The sequence below is a fragment of the Schistocerca gregaria genome, chromosome 2 (genome assembly GCF_023897955.1).
Source record: "Schistocerca gregaria isolate iqSchGreg1 chromosome 2, iqSchGreg1.2, whole genome shotgun sequence".
Lineage (NCBI taxonomy): Eukaryota > Metazoa > Arthropoda > Insecta > Orthoptera > Acrididae > Schistocerca > Schistocerca gregaria.
The window spans coordinates 409,567,776-409,592,441 of NC_064921.1; the positions used below are offsets into that span (position 1 = coordinate 409,567,776).

The 24,666-nt window shown below is 43.7% G+C and overlaps 1 protein-coding gene across 1 annotated transcript in view; it reads left to right on the forward strand.

The window, feature by feature from the left end:
• The window catches only part of LOC126322885 (uncharacterized), a 121,683-nt gene extending 102,166 nt beyond the window's left edge, over window positions 1-19,517 (forward strand). The window contains exons 4-5 of the mRNA XM_049994592.1: window positions 9,229-9,603; window positions 19,176-19,517. Coding sequence (XP_049850549.1) covers window positions 9,229-9,603; window positions 19,176-19,355 — 555 coding nt within the window. The 3' untranslated portion in view covers window positions 19,356-19,517. The remainder of the gene's footprint in view (window positions 1-9,228; window positions 9,604-19,175) is intronic.
• Window positions 19,518-24,666: the final 5,149 nt, after the last annotated feature.

Here is a 24,666-nt window from a genome sequence, read left to right on the forward strand (position 1 = left end):
CAATCATTCTACTGAACAACGTGTGTTTCCAGATTCCAGCACTGTTTACAGTGCAGTTTTGAAACATGATTTAATGATCCAAAAGATCCTGATGCGAAAATCAATCGCAACCAATTCGCCAATTCGAAGAGGCAAGCTCTGTGGCTGCTGATCTACTTGCGGCTGTTGGCCACGGGCCAACTGTAGTTACTCCCAACAATGTCACCACAATTTCTTGGTCTATTCAACAACGTCCGAAGAAATCTGCCCAAAGAGATGCAGCTGAGACTGCTTTGAAGCGTTCCAGCACGCACACGATACTAGAAACAGTCTACACATAATTCCCTTCAAATCCAAAGTCTCCAGATACGGTGCAATATTTTTGCACTATTTCCAAATATTGCTTCGAAACTGTCGTATAAAATTCTTAAAGCCACCACAGTAATACCGTTTGTTGCGTTATTCTATAGACTTTTGTTTCCCGGTGTGCAGTGGTTTATTGATACGAATTTTACAATCCTTAACTGGAGCATGAAGATTAGTGGCAATACAGATCAATGTTCACTTGCACCTACCTGTCGTATAACCCTAAACATACAGAATGATGATTAATATCACATGCAGAATGTCCAGCACCGATCTTCTTGGTGGCAACTGTACGTTAACCCTGAGACACTCGCAGTAACACCATTCTGAGACACTATCCGACTGCAGAGTGGTTACGTGTGTCCCCTTATACTCATGTTTGGTGGAGGGATGTCTATTTGTTGAAGTACAGGTCAAGTTACATTAACGTGGCCAACTGCTAAAAGCTTGAGTAACCACCTTTTGCATCGTGGACGCGCTGAAATAGAGCGACGTTCTGGAAGTTACCGACAGGAAAATGGAGCCATATCGACTCCAGTATCGTGTCCAGCTTTGCTAGGTTTCTCGGTTCAGAATCTGAAGCGAACAGCTCGATCGATGTAGTCCCACAGATTCTCTATTGGGTTTAAATCCGAGGAGTCCCGTAGACAGAGGAGTACAGTAAACTCATCCTAGTGCTCGTCAAACAACGTATGTACAGTACAAGTGAGCTGTGTGACACGTTGCATTGTCCTGTTGGTAGGTGTCATCATGCCCAAGAAAAGAAAACTGCTTGTAGGGGTGGACATGGTCTGCAAGGACAGATAATATTTGTGTTGATTCACTGTGCTTTCCAGAATGCCACAAAAATTTCTCCTTAACCATAACGCTCCCTCCTCCGCCCTGAATCATACCGACGTTTGCTACGGGTCTATACACGCCAGTGACTATCTTTCCAACGGAGCATAAAACGTGCTTCATCTGAAAAGGCCACCTGTCGCTACTCGGTGGACTTCCATTTACCGTAATTTCGTGCAACTTCCAGCCTTCGTCGCAGGATGAACAACATTCAGGATGGATGCCTGAGTGAGACCCCTGCTCTGGAGGCTCATATGCGACGTTCGCTGGACAGTCGTTGAGGAGACGGTATTCATACACCTTGGTCCATCTGGGCAGTCAGTTGCTCAACAATTGATAGCCCCTATAAATGAGTTGATAGTCCTTGGAAACGAGTTGAAAGCCCCTAGAAACGAGTTGACAGCTCCTTGGTTCGTCTCGGCAGGCAGTTGGTCACCAGTTCCACGCCTGTTCGCCTGTACACATCATCGGAGCTGTCGTTCATCCCTCTCATCTATGGCCTGTGGTGCACCACCGATGCCTTAGTTTTGGATACTGCCATTTTCCAGACACAGTATACTTTAACCACGGAGGCACGCAAACAGTTTACAAACATAGCCCTTTCAGATGGCCCAAAAGTCAATGAGGATACACTTTTGAAAGTCAAATAAATCGCTCCGTTTCCGCATTACGACAAAGACTGAACTGCTTCTCACATCCCTGAGACGATTTATATACCATCCACTAGCTGGTGCTGCCATCTGCCATTTGTGAGTGGTTATTGCACGTTTACGTCGGTATTTGTGTGGCATAAGGCGTTTGCATTACTTAATTCTTGTCGTGAACTCTCTGGTGTCTGACCGTCACTATTTAGCGCCTGAGTGGTAGGCAACTTGGCACTCTTCTGTGTAGGCTCAGTCCCTATCTTGTGAGAGACGATGCAGTAACAATATACATTCGGAAGAGCCTTCGAAAGGCACTTCTATGACATAACATGTGTGGAACTTGATGAAATAATAAAACAACAGTGCCTTAAGAGATTGCAATCCATCATGGAAAAATATCCCACGAACGTCTTGTAGACTGAAATTGGTAACACAATAAAGAGATTACCCTAGCAGCTTGAAGTTGTTTCAAAAATTCCTTTCATAAAATACATTACTGCTGTGGAGCACTGCCTATCGAGTGAGATGGAATGTGAACAGTGCGACCATTTCCGTATCGGTAGGACAGGCAGAAAGCTGAAACTTATTTTATGTATTATGTGATTCATTCATTTATTCTCTTCGATCATACACCCCTTTTGACTTTTTGCAAGAGTATTTCAGTCTTATGTTATGTTTATCTGTGATGATCGGTCTTCAGAAGCAATTTCTCATTACTATCACACTCTATTACTTCTTATACGACATAACAGTGATTACTGCATGCTTATTTATACAGGCTGTTAAATAAGCAACTATTAAACGTCATGGAAGTTACAAGAGTTGGTGGAAGTGATCCCCTTGAACTTGAAGACACAGTTGCACAAGTTTCTGCATTTTATGGAAGACATTGTGCAAAAAAAATGGTTCAAATGGCGCTGAGCACTATGGGACTTAACATCTCAGGTCATCAGTCCCCTAGAACTTAGAACTTCTTAAACCTAACTAACCTAAGGACATCACACACATCCATGCCCGAGGCAGGATTCGAACCTGCGACCGTACCAGTCGCGCGGTTCCGCACTGAAGCGCCTACAACCGCTAGATCACCGCGGCCGGCAGACATTGTGCAGAACATTGGGAATGACGTTCCGCATGTGACGCGTCGGTGTAAGTTGGAGTTCTTGTATGGTGTGCGCATTGCCTTCGCAGGCCTTTCCCTTCAGCGTACCCCGTAGAAAGTAATCCGGTGGAGCCACGTCGGGTGAAAGCGGAGGCCAGAGTCCTAGAGAGATGATGCGATCACCGAAGATGTCATCGGCTCGTGGGCGGTATGTGCAGTCGTCCCATCCTGTTGGAACCAGACATTTTCAACTCCGTCCTCATTCTGTTCACCTAGGAAGGGCTTCAGAATGCAAGTGCAGTACCGTTCTGCATTTATGGTGTCCTGAAATATGATAGGCCCAATGACGCGTTTACGAGTCAGGGCGCACCAAACAGCAACCTTTTGATCATGCAGTGGCGACACCTTAAATTCATGCCGAGTCTCCGTAGTTCACAAACGACTACTCTGGCTATTCAAGTAACCGGAGAGGTGAAACCATGCCTCTTCCGTGAAAAACGTTGTGTCAAGAACCCCCTCATCATTACCCTGCAGGAAAGACAGAAACGAGTCGCAAAAGTTCACACGCACCGGGCGATCGGCGTGTCTCAGTTCACGCACGACCGAAATTTTGGACGTATAAGTGGACAGTGACTTCCGGAGAGTCTTGTGAGCGGAACCCACGGACACGTGTGCCTGCTGAGACAGTCGTCTAACCGATTTGTTTTGTACTTCGCAGCATCATGCCTTGCACCTTCGCCACCTGCTCTTCGAATGTGGATGTGGACGGCCTGCCTGATTTTGGAGCATTGTGAACGCTTCTGGCTTTCGAAACTTGGTGATGAGGTTCCGTACAGAATAGCGATTAGGCATCTTCACTCCTGGGAACTCTGCTGCAAATGCAGCTTCTACTGCTGAGGTAAACGTGTCTCCACCGCGGAACACATGCTCCACAAGAAACACTCTTTGTTTATTCGTCGGCATGATGACATGGATCACAGTGATGTCTCACAAGACGTTGGCTTGGCTCTGAGCACTATGCGACTTAACTTCTGTGGTCATCAGTCGCCTATAACTTAGAACTAATTAAACCTAACTAACCTAAGGACATCACACACATCCATGCCCGGGGCAGGATTCGAACCTACGACTGTAGCGTCGGTCTGTTCCAGACTGTAACGCCTAGAACCGCACGGCTACACCGGCCGGCACATAAGACGTTGATCTTCAATCAAACCGTACCTGAGAAGAAATACAAATACCTTGTTAAATATGGTTCAAATGAGTTAAACAATGGAAAATGTTGTATTAATAACTGAGAATCATATCAGTCATTACTTAGCACATCACAACATGGCACTGTATAGTTACTTTCTGAGCACCCGGTATTATACTTTTTAAACTTTTACATCATTAATTCTGGTACGTCACCAATGATCTTTGTGACAGTGGACTCTTATAAAACTGATTTATACTTTTACAGTATATAATTAAGTTTTTTGTTGCATTGTTAGTACGTTTCTTTACTGACTGCACCATCGGTTCTTTTGTTTCTTGTTCATGACTCACTCGCTTCAGTTGTTTAAAATTAGCTGATGATCGGTTACAACTGTACTTCGACATCTGACACTTCGGCTCCTGAAGACGAATAAATTTTTGCCCTTTTGATCAGCAGTTCTGATGGGGTGCTAATAACATTAACATATAAATACGAGATGACGTGATACGTAAATATGAACTTTCTTTGGTATTATGTTACCTTCCAATTTCATAACTGATCGTACACCATTCATTCCAGATTGCTTCCTGTTTTTGGTTTTTGTGCTGTATACAGATACTGTGATGGTGGTTAGTAACAAACCTGCTAATGATTACAAATGTCATATAGATAACTACATGTCACGCTTTTCATAAAGCTTAACTGCTGTTGGTTATCGCCTTAAAAATGTTGAACATATTTACACATTATCTGACCAATAGTATCTGGACACAACTGGGTAATGCGTAACGGACCACTAGATGCGGCGAGAGGCGGATTTGCCACTATAAAAGGAGGTGAGGAGTGTAGTGTTCTTTACTAGAGAAGTAGTGACAGCAGAATGGGTGTCTGGAGAGCTTAGTTACTTTGAACGTGGACTAGTCGTGGAATAGTCATTTGATGTGAACTAACAAAATCTACCAGGTAAATTTCAACCGTTCCAAAGCTGTCCATTTCAACTGGTGGTAATGTAATTGTGGAGTGGACACGCGAACGAACAATCACAGCTAAACCAAGGTTAGGAAAATCATATTTAGTGATGGACAGCGACCATCGACCATTGTGGAATGTGGTTTTAGAAACGTAGCATCAGATCAGCGGAAGGAATTACTCGTGAGTTCCAAAATGGTACCAGGAATTTAACTAGCACAATGACTTTACCTAGAGAGTTGAAAAGAATGGGGTACAATAGTCGAGCAGCGAGTCATGAGGCACACATTCCTGTAGTTAATGATAAACCTAGCTCGAGGTGGTGTATAGAGCGACCCAGTTAGATAGTGCGTGACTGGAAACGAATCGTTTGGGATGACGGCAATCCGATGGAAGGGTTCGGGTTTGGCGAGTAATTGAAAGACTGTCAGCCATCATGTGTAGTGCCGACAGTGTGGCACGGAGGAAGCTGCGTTATGGCATGGGGTGTTTTTCGTAGTTAGGGTGTGGTCCATTGTCCTGCTGGAATTGCCCAAGTCCGTCGGAATGCACAGTGGACCCGGATGGATGCAGGTGATCAGACAGGATGCTTACGTACGTGTCACCCGTCAGAGTCGTACCTTGGCGTATCAGAGATCCCATATCACTCCAACAGCACACGTCCCACGCCATTACAGAGCCTCCACCGGCTTGAACAGTCCCCTGCTGCATGCAGGTACCAGGGATTCATGGGATGTCTCCATCCCACGCACGTCCATCCACTCGATAACATTTGAAACGAGACTCGTCCGACCAGGCGACATGTTTCCAGTCAACAGTCCAACGTCGGTGTTGTGTCGTGCAGTCATCAAAGGTACATTTTACAGCTTTGTGTACTGCATAGAGTAGAGTAATAGTCTGCAGACGGTAATTGTTTGAATCAATTGTCATAAAGCAGAATCTGTGAGCAATGTTTTGTGGGCAAAAAACATTTCTGGACCGAACGGCCTGCCGAGAGTCTCGACCTAAATCCAATGTAACATTTTTCGGATGAGTTAGAACATCGGCTTCGATGCAGACTACAGCGTGAAACATTGCTATTGATACGTAGTTCTTACTGGAATTGAGGAAAGCGTGGAAGAGAGGACCCACCAATTAATTTTCTTTTCACACAACCTGTTTATTTAACAATATATAAACTTTGTTTTACATATAATCGAAGGATTTAACCACAAAATTTTCTTTAACAAAAGGAACAAATTTGCAGATTTCTTTTAACCTTAAACCTTAAACCTTAAGTTGCAAAAGAAATGTGTAGTGCTGTATCGCAAAACAGCAAATAATATGACAATAATTACAAGACGGCCGGACTTGCAGCCCGCCCCCTATCGGGCGAAACAGCGGTGTTTACTACCGCGCTGGACACAGTCTGTCTTATTACATGCCCTTTGGTAACACATGAAAACTATGTAGGTACCATTGATGACAAGAGTGATTCAATTACTCAAAAAAATGACTAACTTTTAACTTAAAAGCTGTATGTCGAAAGGTTCGGGGTTAAGATGCGTACCTGTGCTTAAAGTTAAAACATATTAGGAAACAATATGAGAATGATAAGGCTTACTTCAAAACAACCAAGCTCTTAATTTCAGTCGGCAACCAAGGTGTGACAGCACCCCGGCCCCTCTCTTCTGACAACTGACTAAAGTCTTGTGCGGCAGTTGGTTGTTAATACTTTCAAGGTTAAACTGATTGTCAGTTATTAAGACCGCTCTGAAGAAACGTCTTAAAACATCACTAGTGATCACTTATTACAAGAGAACTCACTCGACGAAATCACGAGATGCAGCTGAAATAAACCAATAATGACCTGGTCTTTCAAACACGGAAACGAACAGCTTAGTGCAACAGGTTGTTGTGAACTGTACCAGGGACTCACATGCGTTGAGAATAGAAAATAGAGCACTGAGAATGGATAGCAACTAACTGGAATCTGGTTTTCGTAGTAAAATCTAAAAAGAACGACTGATTGCTGCACTGTATAATTTATAAGTCCCTTATCAGTGGCTGAGTGCAGCCACTTTCCGAATGGAAGATAATCTCACGTTTGTTCACATTATAACTAATAAAAGAATTGAACCGGTTAACAGCTACATCTAACCACAAGGTCCCTCTTTTGTTTAATGGCGAACGGTGAACTGTGCCTTAGTACAATTGTTCCGGCTGTATTTACGACCAAGAGCTGATTATTTAGAACATTAATATAATAATAGAACATTAATATAATATAATAATAATATAATATATAATAATAGAACATTAATATAATAATATAATAGCGGGACAAATTTTCAAACGACGACTAGTGTCTTAGTGCAATACTACTACCTATATTTACGACCAAAGAGCTGACCGAGTAGAATTCTGAGGGTCAGGTACAAACCAGAAAATAATAAGGGCAGGTAGACAAAGAAACAAATCATCACGAGGGTTACAGTATGTTACTCCCCTTTATCAGCAAGCAGCTCCATGATCCACGGGGCGACGCAGCGTTTACTGAGAGGGGCCGATGAAAGCCACGTAGAAGAGGGCAGAGGGCAGCCAGGACACGAGAAGTTGTCCAGCACGAATGTTGCCAACCAACCAATGGGGCGTCGGCCTGGTGCTCGTAGTCGACGCTGACCCCGGTGAAATTCAAAATGGTTCAAATGGCTCTGAGCACTATGGGACTTAACTGCTAAGGTCATCAGTCCCCTAGAACTTAGAACTACTTAAACCTAACTAACCTAAGTTCATCACAAACATCCATGCTCGAGGCAGGATTCGAACCTGCGACCGTAGCGGTCGCGCCGTTCCAGGCTGTAGCACCTAGAACTGCTCGGCCACACCGGCCGGCCCCGGTGAAGTACTCTGGTATCTTCGCTCTGCGCACGCCCTCCTTGCGCAGCTTGTGGCTTCGGCCGCTCGGACCTCGTGATCACCTCTTGTTGCGACGCTACCGCCAATCCCCAAACTTCTAGAGCCAGCGATCTCCGCATATATATCGGCAAGCAAAGGCCTTCTAAGGACACAACCCACATATACCAACTCTTCCTCATAGATATTGGCCACGGGGACGCAAGAGGGATATACTGCACCTGAGCCAGTGGCGCCAGACAGGATAGTATACTAACTCAATGGCACCACGGCTCTGCTAACTTCTCTGGTTTCGGCTCTTGAGGAAGAATTAGCTGCCACTCCTCCACGGACACTCAGAAACATTGCTAAAAGCGTCCTCAGCAGAGTGCAAGCCGTCGAATCTACAACTACATCTACATCCATACTCCGCAGGCAACCTGACTGTGTGTGGTGGAGGGTACTTTGAGTACCTCTATCGGTTCTCCCTTCTATTCCAGTCTTGTATTGTTCGTGGAAAGAAAGATCGTCGGTATGCCTCTGTGTGGGCTCTATTTTTTTCTGATTTTATCCTCATGCCATGCCCGGGTTCCCGGGTTCGATTCCCAGCGGGGTCAGGGGTTTTCTCTGCCTCGTGATGACTGGGTGTTGTGTGATGTGCTTAGGTTAGTTAGGTTTAAGTAGTTCTAAGTTCTAGGGGACTGATGACCATAGATGTTAAGTCCCATAGTTCTCAGAGCCAGTTTTTTATCCTCATGGTCTCTTCGCGAGAGGGAGCAATTTACTGCTTGACTCCTCGGTGAAGGTATGTTCTCGAAACTTCAACAAAAGCCCGTACCGAGCTACTGAGCGTCTCTCGAGTCTTCTACTGGAGTTTATCTATCATCTCCCTAACGCTTTCGCTATTACTAAATGATCCTGTAACGAAGCGCGCTGCTCTCCGGGTGGATACACCACGTATTAATATCCACAAATTGATGTCTGGAGGCCGGCCGCGGTGGTCTCGCGGTTCTAGGCGCTCAGTCCGGAACCGCGCGGCTGCTACGGTCGCAGGTTCGAATCCTGCCTAGGGCATGGAAGTGTGTGATGTCCTTAGGTTAGTTAGGTTTAATTAGTTCTAAGTTCTAGGCGACTGATGACCACAGATGTTAAGTCGCATAGTGCTCAGAGCCATTTGAACCATTTTTTTGATGTCTGGATACTTTTGATCAGATAGTCTGTGAAAGTGTATGAAGCTGCAGGTATAAATGATCCAACAGGGCAAGGACGAAGTGACGGCGCCCGACCTGCACCGGGAGTTCGTGCGCAAGCTGGGCCCGCTGCAGCTGAAGGGCAGCTTCGACGCGACGGGCGGGCTGGCGCGCAACCTGTCGACGCTGCGGCGCACAGAGCCGACGACGGTGAGCCGGCAGGGCGAGACGCTGCAGCTGCGCGCCGGCCTGGGGCTGACCACGCTGGCCGCGCGCTACGACCACTACGAGGCGCGCCTCGGCTCCCTGCAGGCGCAGGGCCAGCTGGCCGCCACCGTCGCCTCAGACTCCATCGCCGTCACCGTCAACGTCTCCCTGGGGCAGGCCAACTGCCTGGCGCTGCAAGAGCTGCGCATCGACCAGCTGGGAGACATAGACGTCAAGGTCAGTACCGGCGAGATCAGCTTACATCTACATCATACGGTGTGTGGCGGAGGGCACTTTACGTGCCACTGTCATTACCTCCCTTTTCTGTTCCAGTCGCGTATGGTTCGCGGGAAGAACGACTGTCTGAAAGCCTCCGTGCGCGCTCGAATCTCTCTAATTTTACATTCGTGATCTCCTCGGGAGGTATAAGTAGGAGGAAGCAGTATATTCGATACCTCATCCAGAGACGCACCCTCTCGAAACCTGGCGAGCAAGCTACACCGCGATGCAGAGCGCCTCTCTTGCAGAGTCTGCCACTTGAGTTTGCTAAACATCTCCATAACGCTATCACGGTTACCGAATAACCCTGTGACGAAACGCGCCGCTCTTCTTTGGATCTTCTCTATCTCCTCCGTCAACCCGATCTGGTACGGATCAAACACCAATGAGCAATACTCAAGTGTAGGTCGAACGAGTGTTTTGTAATCCACCTCCTTTGTTGATGGACTACATTTTCCAAGGACTCTCCCAATTAATCTTAACCTGCTACCCGCCTTACCAACAATTAATTTTATATGATCATTCCATTTTAAATCGTTCCGCAAGCATACTCTCATATATTTAACAGAAGTAACTGCTACCAGTGTTTGTTCCGCTATCATATGATCATACAATTAAGGGTCCTTCTTTCTATGTATTCGCAATACATTACATTTGTCTATGTTAAGGGTCAGTTCCCACTCCCTGCACCAAGTGCCTATCCGCTGCAGATCTTCCTGCATTTCGCTACAGTTTTCTAATGCTGCAACTTCTCTGTATACTACAGCATCATCCGCGAAAAGCCGCATGGAACTTCCGACACTATGTACTAGGTCATTTATATATATTGTGAAAAGCAATTGTCCCATAATACTCCCCTGTGGCACGCCAGAGGTTACTTTAACGTCTGTAGACGTCTCTCCATTGATAACAAATTGCTGTGTTCTCTTTGCTAAAAACTCTTCAATCCAGCCACACAGCTGGTCTGATATTCCGTAGGCTCTTACTTTGTTTATCAGGCGACAGTGCGGAACTGTATCGAACTCCTTCCGGAAGTCTAGGAAAATAGCATCTACCTGGGAGCCTGCTTACTTTTATCCATAGCAAACTGAAAGCCAAAGGAACTAGTACACTTGCCTAATATCGTGTAGGGCCCCGCGAGCAGGGAAAAGTGCCGTAACACAAGGTGCCATGGACTTAACTACCATCTCAAGTAGTCCTAGAGAGAACTTCCTGGCAGATTAAAATTGTGAGCCAGACCGAGAAAGGAGAGCTTCTGTAAAGTTTGGAAGGTAGGAGACGAGGTACTGGCAGAAGTAAAGCTGTGGCGACCGGGCGTGAGTCGTGCTTGGGTAGCTCAGTTGGTAGAGCACTTGCCCGCGAAAGGCAAAGGTCCCGAGTTCTAGTCTCGGTCCGGCACACAGTTTTAATCTGCCAGGCAGTTTCATATCAGCGCACACTCCGCTGAAGACTTATAATCTCGTTCTGGAGTCCTAGAGGGAATTGTCTCCATGAATGCTGCAGGGCTGTCCTTAAATACCCAAGAGTACAAGTAGATAGAGATCTCTTAAACAGCACTCTGCAAGATATTCCAGATACGCTCAATAACGTTCATGTCTGGGGAGATTGGTGGCCAGCGGAAGTGTTTAAACTGGTGCGACACTAGGTATTGTGGATCTGTGGGGTTTCACATTGTCCTGCTTGAATAAGCACAAATCCGTCGCAATGAACAATGGACATGAATGGGTGCAGGTTATCAGATAGGACACTGACGGACGTGTCACATGTCAGAGTCGCGTCTAGACGTACCAGGGGCCCCATATCACTCCAACTGCGCACGCCCCAAACCATCACAGTGCCTCCACCAGCTTGAACAGTCCCCTGCTGACATGCAAGGACCATGGATTCATGAGGTTGTCTCCATCCCGTACGCATCCATCCGCTCGATACAATTGGAAACGAGACTCGTTCCTGCCGGGAAACATGTTTCCAGACATCAACTGTCCAGTATCGGTATTGTACAGTCATCAAGGGTACACGAGCTGGACTTCGGCTCCGAAAGCCCATATCGATGATGTTTCGTTGAGTAGTTCGCACGCTGACACTTCTTTGTGGCCCAGCATTCAAATCCGCAGCAATTTGCGGAAGGGTTGCCCTTCTGTCACGTTGAACGATTCTCTTCAGTCCTCGCTGGTCCCCTTCTTGCAGCATCTTTTTCCGGCCGCATCGATGTCGGAGATTTGATTTTTGACCGGATTCCTGATATTCACGGTACACTCATGAAATGGTTGTACGGGAAAATTCCCACCTTATCGCTACCTCAGAGATGCTGTGTCACGTCGCTCGTGCGCCGACTATAACACGACGTTCAGATGCTCTGGAATCTTGATAACCTGCCATTGTAGTAGCAATAACCGATCATACAACTGCCTCACACACTTGTTGTCCTACATAATCGTTGCCGACTACAGCGCCACATTATGACTGTTTACGTACCTTTGTATTCGAATACAATTGTCTTTGCCAGTTTCTTTGACGCTCCAGTGTAGAACACAGCACACTATCGTACTTTGTTCTGCTAATTAAATCTTACAAAGTCGATGCACTGCCACTTGGGGCTAACACGAGACTAGTGCCTCGAAACTAGTAATGTAACCTTTTAACAATTTTATTGGTTTATGTGATTGTGGCTTCACGACCAGTTGTAGTGTCAAATAAACATTTTAACATGTGTTCAATTCCTTTGCTACCATAAATACAGCTGTTATAATGTAATCCAAACAAATATTCACAGAATTGTTAAGACAAGGCAAATAATTAAGCTCGAAGTTGATTTTCATAAATTCCACCTTGACCTCAATTCACATTCGAATTCTCTTGATATCACCACGTGTAGCTCTTCTAATGTCTTCTTGGCGTTTTTTGTGGACTGAGAACTATTTACTGTCCGAAAAATCACACTGTCTCTTCAATTTATTTTTTCTTTGCAGACTTCGTTCACGCATCCTAGCGGGCAAAAACTAAAAGGGATAAGTCCAGGGAAATTGGTGGCCAAAAACCAAGACCGTTTTAGCCGCTCCATCTTCCGGGTCATGTTAGGTTTAGATGATTTGTCACCCGAGCATTAGAACCTACGATGGCCACGTGACGCAGGAAGAACATTTACGTTCCTGTACACGAAGGAACCTCTTTCAATAGCACTGTAAACTCGTTTCCTAGAATAGATAACGGCGCCCTGTAAGGAGGTGCAGCAACATAACAGTTCCAATCAACTGATTGTTTACCATACTGCATCATACATTGGCACAGAATCGTCCTCGAAAATGTGTTTCCACAAAGACGCATAACTTCTCATCGCATCACCGCTGTGAGTAATGAATGTTGTTGCTATTGTCACTACTGAAAACGGCTTCACCAGTGAATAATATAACTGGGATCACTTGGCGATATACAATTAGCAAACTACAAAATTCCCATCGCCTGTCTTCATATGCTTGTGAAAGGTACTGAATCTGCTGTAAATGAAAAGGATACTAGCCGTGAACACCCAATGTCCGCCATATTCCAGTACCAGAATGAAAATGCCACTATCACAGCACAAAAAAGGCGGATATGTCCTGGGCTGATTTCGGGATGTAAGTGAAGGGAAGTAACTTATCTGACAGCGTCGAATACATTTAAATCAAAACATCGTAACATATTCGCACCTTTTTCCTTGTTAGTGTTAGCATCTATGACATGTAACACGAGGCATCGTGTCAAACAAAGTAACATCATACATTATGTCATCCCTCCAGAAAAAAATCCACCCCCAAAAATTTTATCCTAATACAAAAACGTTTCTAGTTATTATATATATGCCCTTCAGCCATATATAATCATATATTGTTTACTATGGCTTACAGATATCATAGATTTTGGACACAGAATTAAGGAATTTAGCCTATAATTTGAAAGCTGCAGCTGTACCAACACACTGCAATTAAGAGAGCTCAATGCGATTGGGAAGTAGGGTTACCTCCTGAAAAAACGCGAATATGTCGAGCTGTTTTGATTTAAATATCTCTGAACCTGCCAGTTAAGTCAAAAACCTAATTTCCTTCTTTACTCTGCCCATGACATATTAGCTTTTTTTGTGCTATGGTCAGAGCATATTTTTTGATGCTTCCCAATTGTTATTCTACCATAACTTTGACATTAGACCGTCATAGCTTAGTAATTAATGTAGATTTCTGTTGACTCGTGCGATGACTAATCCGGTTTAGTGTTTTTATTCTTTCGAACCACGTTTCCCATATCACGGCAAACAACAGGGCGGTATAGAATGAAATTTTCACTCTACAGCGGAGTGTGCGCTGATATGAAACTTCCCGGCAGATTAAAACTGTGTGCCGGACCGAGATTCGAACTCGGGATCTTTGCCTTTCGCGAGCAAGTGCTCTACTAACAGAGCTACCCAAGCACGACTCACGCCCCGTCCTCACAGCGAGACGAGGTACTGGCAGAAGTAAAGCTGTGAGGACAGGGCGTGAGTCGTGCTTGGGTAGCTCAGTTGGTAGAGTACTTGCTCGCGAAAGGCAAAGGTCCCGAGTTCGAGTATCGGTCCGGCACACAGTTTTAATCTGCCAAGAAGTTTCAACAGGGTGATCATTAACTGCATGTATTTGTCTATTTTTTTTTACCAAATTTCAACCGATTCGCGCTAGTTTGAATCACAGAAGTGATTTTATAATACTTTATCTGTATTACTAAGGCACGCAAGCCTTTCCTCAGTGAAAAGGTCTGTGGTTCACGGTGTGGAATTGAAACCCCCATCCCGTTATCCTGAGTTAGGTTCTCCGATAATGCCACGTCATGTTAAGGCAGGCATGTTTTGTTTGAAAAGGCACTGCTGATTCCCATTGCCACCCTTAAGCAAAGCGAGAGATGGCTCCGTATGCAATACTCTTGTCTTCCGTAGAACGTGAAAATGTAATCTTCATTTTATTCTGAAGGAGTGGTAGCGGCTTCGGTTTCTAAAGTCATCAATGACCGCTAGGACAGTGATATCCAACGATGCAACAGTCTACATCGCATAATTCACGGGGTTTGGTCGTGGAATTAGCTTCGGTAATGAGATGTATTTAACATAGGAAAATACACAATAAACTGTGGGGACACTGGCTTGTTTTGCACATTTTCAAGCGTAACAGCATTCAGATTTCAGGCACATAAACAAAAAAGGCGTCGTCGTGCAAATCCCAATTCAGTTCCAGCAGATTAGCTGTGCTTCCCGTTGTTAAAAGAGCCCAGTCGATGGAAGACGTCAAGGACGGCCTCTATACCCATATGACAGGCCTCATTTCTCCACCATGAATCGCGACTTGCAGCATTCAGCACACATCACCTTCAGCAACTGACAGCAGAGTCCTCCATATGCTCTTCCTTACCCTGAGAGGCTCTATCTCCTGCGTAACATTTAAGCTCCCAGTAGGAATAGCGCCTCCCTGCGTGCGACTGCGATCCTAATATACAGATAAACCTCAGTCGTTACAGATGATGCGGCTCGTACTGGCCCATGTTAGATGTCTTATCGATAACAGTCGATTTATTAAGTCCGCTTTTAAAGAGTACACTAGCAGAGTACCCACATTCGCTTTCCGCTCTGGGATCCGGAACCTCGCCTTTGCCTCCTTTCAACCTTCGCGTGGCGACGTTCTGACAAGGTCGGGCTCATACGAAGGCGCAACGCGACAAAGGTCTCAGCCGACGCCAGCGTCACAAAAGACCGACGCTGCCGTAGGCGCAGAGGCTTAAGCGCCGCAGCAGCTTAGGGTAGCTGACTGCAGCCTGTCGACCTTCCGACGCAGCTTATCGACTTCGGACTGCAGATTACTCTTCAAGCGAACAAACGTAAATCTGTATCTAGGAATCTTCCACTGTCTAACCATTGTTCGTTAATTGACGTCGCTAACGCAAGCCTGTTTGGTGGCGACAGTTAAAATACTGGTGGTGGAAGAAGTTTTCGCAGAAATATTTGGCCACCGAGGGGAAGGTGTAAGAATTTAAGGCGTGTCAGTGTCGTGGATTATATTTTTAATCTCTACACAGTGTCTGAGGGAACGACACAGTTTGTGGTGTTCAGTTGGACGAGGACATTAAGCTTGGCAGTCCCTTGGTACCATTCCAGGGCAGTAGGCAGCCTGCCGGCACAGAATTTCAGCCTTTTTCTTCTGCCACCAACTTAAAAAAGAAACACATCCATTACACTGGTCTACAGCGAGACAATTAAGGCAGAGCGGTTTTAGAGCTGCGTGGCACAGTAGCATTGCCTAACTACAGTGTACTTCGCAATATGCACTCACATTTACAGTGTTGTTATTTTATTTCCATATAATATGTGAAATTAAGGCCTAATAGAACTTTATTTCGTTAATTTGAACACTAACAAATTCTATTAAATCTGACTTTTGAACTATTATCTCTGTAAAATAATCAACATTACGCCTCCCGAAGACACACTGTTTATGAATGTAATGTTTCTCCATTATAAAACTTAAATAATTTTTTTACGCTACTGCGCTTTTATGAATTTTGTGCACCGAAGCTAACCAAGTGACCAGGGTGCTCTTACCTTTGTTTCCAGCAATTGAGGAATTTAGGGAAACAACTGTCCAAGATTTTTATCATAACTTGAACTACTAGAAAGCAGAACTGAGAGTCACCAAACGTTACAGACACCGGCTTGTGCAGATAGAGTGTACTAAGATTATTTATCTACGTTAATGCAATATGCTAAGATTTTTTATCTAATTAACGGAATTTGCTGTTGACCGTATTAATTGTATTCTAATATTGGCGGGAGCTTCAGTGACGCAGGAGTGCGTTTTTATTTTATTTTCCAGTGGCACTGTAAAACGTTAACGTACAGATTGATGTACGTAAGTACCGGCTGATAGTCGGATGTTCGACACTTGTTGTCTCACCAGCAGATTCTTAAATATGCCTTCCCTGAAATATTCACGAATTGTGGTGCACTGAGGAAGTGAATACATTGTTTGGATATTTCGTTACGAAGAGTACTGTAGAGCTTAATAAAGTGTTTTAATAATTATTAAAACATTAATGGCTTTTTGAGTCATCTCAATCTACATCTATGTCTCTTCTGAATAAATAGTAATGTTATTTGCTAACAGGACGAAAAAGGGAACATATAAAGAACGGCTACAAGCTTTTCGTCGCATATCGTTTTACCCTCAATATATTTGCGTGAACCAGTCTGGCTTTGAACTCACCCCTTATGGGAACGGTCTCAACAAATTCGGCTCATAGTTTCATGGTGCAGAATATGGTTCCTTTGGTCCCTTATTGTCTGGAAATTCGTGGTCCACCCCAGACGACTTGGGTATAGCGCAGATTCTTCTTCTGTCTCCACAGTTGAAGTAGCACTGTGGTAAAGAATCGGTGCTCCCCGCCTGACAGAAGGGGTGTTACGACCGTCGTGAAGAGGTGACACTCAGAGACATCCTTCTCAAAAATCAAAGGTCTTTTTATCTTGAGTTTAATATGTAGCTGGCGTAGCGGTAATAAATTGTATACATGGATGTTTATCGTGAATCATTCTATTAGTAAACACTGTATCAAAAATCCTTACAGTAGTTCCTAGTAACAGATTTTACATAGACATCCTTTTTTAGGAGTCTGAGCCTCAGTCGTTATAAACGGAACCATTACAGGATCACTTTGTTATCCGGCTGCCTGCCTGCCTGCCTATCCGTCTGTCCGACTGTTAAAGACCCCGCTTTCTCAACAACGGGTTGACGTATCAAATTGAAACTTTGACGGTATGCCACATAGTTTTTATACTCTCAAACTCACACATCAAAACTTATAGGGTACTTCCCGTTAACATATATCATGAAATTTGGCAAGAAGTAAACTTTCACAGTAAAAATAAAGAAAAAATCCTAAAATTGTTACATTATAATTATATCACATAAATAATGTTTTTGTCATTACAAACTTACATTGGGATCATAATCTGATAAAAAAAACTCAGTGATTCATGAGGTACATTTGTGTGTACAATTTGCAAATAGCCGGCGTGGAAACGAATACTTTGCCATCTACAGTGAAGATGTCAAACCACAGAGCTGACAGTCTATGCCTACGAAAGGTACAACATCTCCGGTTTAACAAAGGAAAGTAATACTATAACTGCCACAGGATTGCACTTTCAGTGTCTGCGATCAGGTTCTGATATCCCACAAAATGTCTTTTGAAGTGTTCCACAATGTAATCTACCCCCTCCTTCCTACTTCCGTCTGTTGTCCACATTAAAGTCTTTTATGAAGATTTGAGAGGAGCGAAGACCACAATAAACTTTGTATTTTACTTAGCGTGCCATGTTGAGGTGGCTCCAGTTCTTCTTCTCTAGTCGTTTTATTCTTGAAGCTGAAAATCTCACATTTTAATGCCTCGCCGTTGGATTGAACTACATGAATTTGAAGATTTTGTTGCAGATTTCTTGTTTTTACCTAAATATAATCTCTCACGTTTTATTATATTTACAGAGTTTTGATTTTTCACATTAACAAAGCGTAAATTTCATTGTTTGCACAAAAATACATCCGATCAGATCAGAGGCAATATTCCAAAGGGTTTACAATTTTTATTAAGAAATGATTTTCTACTAGTTTCTGTTACATTATTAATTTCGATTATTATTTCATAAATGAATCCAGAAATAAATAAAGTAAACAGTATGGATTGCAGAATTAATAATAGAAATTTTAAGTGTACCAATAATTCATAATTTCAAATGTTTCTAAACAAGTTATTTTAACTGTACATTCAGAACCAGTACTTATCGATTGCAACATCGAAACCAAAACAGTTTATATAGTAACTCCCTTTCATAAATTAAAGCCTGAAAGATAACATACTGTGTATAAGTCTTCAGAAAAGCAACTGAAATAATATTGACCTATCCAAAATTCGAAAACTAGTACTGGTATCGACAACTACTGTCGAGGAAAAGTAATGCTAGAGGAGGACGTTCGGTTACAACAGAACAAATCAACATTCGCATAACAACACTAGCCCTAATGCAGGCTGTACCCTTTTGTTCTGTGGAGATTTCCGTTAAATCTTACCAGTACTCGCAACAGGGACGGGAGTAGAGGAAGTCAACGCATCTGCAATTGCCAGTTAGCATAAAACGCAAGTATGGCTCCACAATAAGCAAAAAATTGCGATAGCAAATGTGAAATTACAGAAAAAAAATTCACCTTAATCAGGCTCGAATGTCTTCGAATTCCTGGGACTGATATCACGCCAGTAACGATATCGATAACAGGCAAAAATCGTCCAGTCGAGTCTCGTGATGGATGGTTTATTTATATACGTAATTTAGTTTGTATGGAACACTCGTTGCGCGATTCCTACTCGCCGGTTACCCTGATTTTCCTCTTCCTCCCGTGACTCAAAACTTGTTTCACTTAAAGCCTGTAGTAAACTCCCGCCGCACAGTTGGTAGCCCTGGTCTGCACTCTATACTTACGATGTTCCAGTTGACCGGCCTTGGCGAGCTCAGCTGGCTGACGTCAAAGATCGTGTCGTGGCTGAGCGACCACTTCAAGACGGAGGTGTCGGCATCCGTGGAGCAGCAGCTGAGAGACGGCGTCTCGCAGGTGCTGGGTCGCGTCAAGTGCGACGTGCAGCAGTTCCTCTCGCTCAGTCTGAGCCCCTAGCCGTTCACCACTCTCCCTCTCTCTGCCGCTCTCTTCTCATCCACTGTCTTCTCATCCTCCACAATGTGCCACACTGTTTGTACGCCACTTTTGTACGGTCTTTGCTATGTAAAGAGAACTGTATGATAATAAATGTGTGAATGTCCTTTTCCATTTATAAAACTTGGCTCCTGGAAATTAATAGCTCCATTTTTCAGAATGACTACAACAATAATACTTGCGAGGTAAGTCTCACTGTTACAATTTATTTACATCTAGAACATATACATCCGAAAAGAACACTAATCGGTAGAGGGGATGTACATGTACAGATAAAAAAAAGATTGGCGCTTAAGAAAAATTGGATGATTTATTCAGGAAAAAGAGCTTCACATATTGAGCAACTCAACAACGCGTTGATCCACCTCTGGCCCTTGTTCAAGCAATTATTCGACTTGGCATTGACAGAGTTGCTGGATGTCCTCCTGAGTGATATGGTGCCAAATTCTGTCCAATTGGCGCGCTGGTTAGAGAGCCCTGCCCCTAATGCTCCAAACGTTCTCAATTGATCTTCGTTGATCCATTATGGATCGTGGGACGACGGGTGGCATGAACTTCTTGATGCAATAATTTACCAACAGCCGTATGATTTGTAGAAGTTTATTTTATTTTATGAACTTGTATGTGTTACCAGTTTCGGCATTACATTGATGCCGTCTTCAGGCCCTATACAGTGAGTAGAAGAAATGTACTAAAATAAAAAAAATTATAAAAAATATAAAACATCCGTTAACAATTTATAGGTATCATGTTAACTATGTAAGTAGCTCAAACAGATATATTGTATATCATTAAAGCTATATGTAACATTAGGGTACATATGCTTCTACCTATGTCATGCTGTTGTTAATAGTTTTCCTTGTTTTACTCAAATAACGCATGATGTATGAACATATGTGAACGCTGTTATTCATAAAACCGCAACACGTAGTTGTAATAGGACATGCAACACTTCAGATGTACTGCATACATTCGTATGTCCAGTGGAACAGTGTAAGAATTGTTTTTAATAAAAATTAACTAATATAAATAACAATAAAATAAATTAAAATACAGGAAAATGAGACAACGATGTCATAATACATAGTTACTTATGTGTGGTCTAGGTTGTGCACATAGATGCTCATAAAATAAAATAAACTTCTACAAATCATATGGCTGTTGGTAAATTATTGCATCAAGAAGTTCTCAATTGAGAAGGGATCTGGCGACCCTGCTGGTCAAGGTAGGGTATGGTAAACACGAAGATAAGCAGTAGCAACTCTTGCCGTGCGTTGGCACACATTATCTTGCTGAAATGTAACGCCCAGGACAACTTGTCATGAAGGGCAACAAAACGGGACGTAGAAAATCGTCAACGTACAGCTGTCCGCCCCCGGTAGCTGAGTGGTCAGCGCGATGGACTCTCAATCCTAAGGGCCCCGGTTCGATTCCCGGCTGGGTCTGAGATTTTCTCCTCTCAAGGACTGGGCGATGTGTTGACCTAATCATCATCGTTTCAAGTCGCCGAAGTGGCGTAAAATCGAAAGACTTGCACCAGGCGAGCGGTCTACCCGACGGGAGGCCCTCGTCATACGACATTATTTTATTAACGTACAGCTATGCTATAAGGGTGCCGCAGGTGACAACCAAAACCGGCCTTCTATGGTTTGACACTCCTGACCATCACTCCTGCTTGTCGGGCCGCATGGCTGGCGAAAGTCATGTTGGTATACCAGAGCAGTACGGGGCGTCTCCAGATTCGTCCTCGGCCTGGAATCTTATTGACTAGAGTAGAATTGTCTTCACCGATGAGTACCACTTCTAAATGAGCCCTGATGACCAACAAAGACACCTCTGGAGACGCCCCAGGTGTCTTGGTTCAGAATTCTGACTGTCGACTGCCATACAGCCCGACGACCAGGAGTGATGATCTTGGGTACCATTTCTTTCCGTAGCAGATACCCTTACAGCACAGCGGCACGTCGACAATATTCTACGTTCTGTTCTCTTGAGCTTCAAGGCCAGCCATCCTGGGCCTATATTTCAGTAAGATAGTGCCCTTCCCCAATGGAGAGTTTCTACTACTTATATTCGTGCTTACCAAACCCTGTCTTGGCCAACAAGATCGTCGCATCTTCCCCAATTGAAAACATTAGTAGCATTATGAGCAGGGTCCTCCAACCATCTCGGGGTTTTATCTAACTCGCCAAGTGGACAGAATTTGGCACAATATCACCTAGGACGACTTCCAGCAGCTCTTTAGATCAATGTCAAGCCGAATAATTGCTTGCATAAGGGCCAGAGGTGCACCAACGCGTTATTGACTCTTTCCTTTTGGGAAGATCTTTCTCTCGAATACATCATAAGTTTTTTCTGGAATTGTAATGTGTTTGTCTGTACATGTAAACAACATCTACCAATTACCGTCCCATTCGGTCAAAATATCTCACTCTACTATTAACGTAGTTAAGTCTGTAAGCCAGTAATACTGCAAAAATTATTTAATATTGACTACGTCTGAAAACCTACTCTCCACTACATCCAAGGTGCCTGACTACAGTTGGTGACGAGCTCGTATCACTTTTCTGCTTCGGAATTGTCATTACAGACTTTTCTGTACTCCAGTCTGGTACAACTAGCTGTACATGCTACCATCTTTGCACACCATTTCGATGTTTATTATCGATGGCTACTCGCGGAATATAAGATACTGCGAGCATTTTCGGGGTCCAGTATTTAAAAAAGTTCAACATTAATCAATGGTTCCTTTAAAAATATTTCACCTACTATATGTTCGCACACAGTTCATTTTAAACGGTTGCATAACTCGGCCGTTTTACCATATCACTTCAAACAAAGGTAGCCAAAATTCTCATCAGCCAGTTATACGAGGGTCACTCCAAAAGAAATGCACACTATTTTTGTAAAAATACAGTTTTCATTCTGCATGTGTGAAAGTTTTACAGTGTGTAAATACATCTTTCCCGCTTGTTTTCAAACTTAGTTCAACCTGTTCCCGTGAGTGGTGCCATCACAGCATGTCTCCAAGATGGCCGCTACGCTTGACGTTCGTCAGAAGCAACGTGCTGTCATAGAATTCCTGTGCTGTGAAAACGAGACGGTGGGAAACATCCACAAGAGGTTGAAAAAGGTGTATGGAGAGGCTGCTGTCGATCGCAATACAGTCAGTCGGTGGGCAATCAGGTTACGTGATGAAAGCGGGCACGGCAATATTCACGATTGTCCTCGCAGCGGCAGGCTTCGTACTGCACACACTCTAGACAATGTGCAGAGAGTTAACGAATTGGTGACTGCTGACAGACGCATCACAGTGAACGAATTGTCACGCTACGTTGGCATAGGGGAAAGAAGTGTTTTCAGAATACTGAAAGTGTTGCCGTTAAGAAAAGTTTGTGCCAGATGGGTTCCCAGGATGTTGACAGTGGCTCATAAAGAAACAAGAAAAACGGTATGCAGCGAACTTTTGGAATAGTACTAGAATGGTGGAGATTAATTTCTTGGAAGAACTGTGACAGGTGATGAAACATGGCTCCATCATTTTTTCACCAGAGACTAAGAGGCAATCAATGGAGTGCAATTATGCAAATTCACCCAAGAAAAGAAAATTCAAAACCACACCTACTGCTGGAAAAGTTATGGCTACGGTATTTTTCGATTCCAAACAACTCTTGCTTGTGACATCATGCCAAGTGGAACTACCATACATTCTGATGCATATGTGACGAATCTGAAGAAACTTCATCGTCGACTGAGTCGTGTTCGACTGAATCGTGTTCGACCACATCGGCAAAAGCAGGATGTTTTGCTGATGCACGACAATGCACCGCCACATGCCAGTCAAAAAACCATGGAAGCGATCACAAACCTCGGATGGACAACACTGAAACACCGGTCTTACAGTCCTGACCTGGCTCCATGTGAATGTCATCTCTTTGGGAAACTGAAAGACTCTCTTCGTGGAAGAAGGTTTGAAGATGATGACTCCCTAGTGCATGCTGCCACCAGTGGCTCCAACAGAATTTTACCGTTCAGGTACCGAGGCGCTGGTTCCAAGATGGCGTAAGGCAGTTGAGAGGGATAGAAATTATGAGGAGAAATGAAAATATTGTTCCTAAAGGATGTATCTACACACTGTAAAACTTTCTAACATGTAGAAAAATAGATGAATTTAAAAAAATAATAGTGTGCATTTCTTTTGGAGTGACTCTCGTAACCTCCATATTGACAACTTGCCAGCATTCTTATAGCATCACCACATATTTCTACCTCTACATACATTTCCCCACATACATAAAATAAATATTTTAAACATACATAAATCAACATAAATTATAATACCAACTCTTGTAAGTAACAACAGCGGTCGATATATTCTTAGTTGTACAAAGTACGTTAAAACCCTTTACATATATGAAGTTTTGTGTAGGTTCGAGCACTTTCGTCACGCTATGGCATGCATATCTTTTTCTCTATCAGCAACTGAACAAACAGTTTAATGATAAGAAGAGAATCCATACATCTACATATACGTCAACAGATATTAGAGAAAAATATGTAAAAACGAGAAATGCATGCTTGAACATAAACGCTGATGCTTCCCAAGCCTGCAGGTTGCGCTGTTGTATTTGACCACGAACGACACCTGTGCAACGTCATCTGTAAGTTGGAAGTTTCCGTCATGGTCAGAAGAGCGTTCTATGTAGTTGTCAGTGGATTACGCCGGAGGTAAGAGAATTCGAGTATAGGTGGGAAAATTGTTGGTGCTTATATTACGTACGTTTCCGTAATCAAGGTAGCTGCAGTGTTTGGTGTTTCAAGAGGCACTGAATCGAAGACTTATATCGCATACAGAGAAACTGGAAAAATTATCCGCCAAGTCACAACACGGGCGAAAGTGTAAACTGAGTGATTATGACAGGTCACTGAAGAAGATTGAGACGAAAACATGGGGACGACAGCTGCAAAAGTCACTGAAGAAATGAATGTCACACTCGCGATCCCCATCAGCACTAAAACAACACGAAGCGTGCTCCACAAGCAGGTTATTGCAGGGCGAGCAGGAATTTCAAAATCCTTCATCAGTGATGCAAATGCCTGTAACAGGAGAACGTGGCGCTGGAACCATAAAACCTTGACTATGGAGCAACAGACGAAAGTCATTTGGTGGGATGAGTCTTGGCGCACACTGTTTCCAACTTCTGGCCGCGTCTGCTTCCAAACACTAATATATGGGGTGATTCAGCTACCCCTGCTTATGAATTTCATTCAA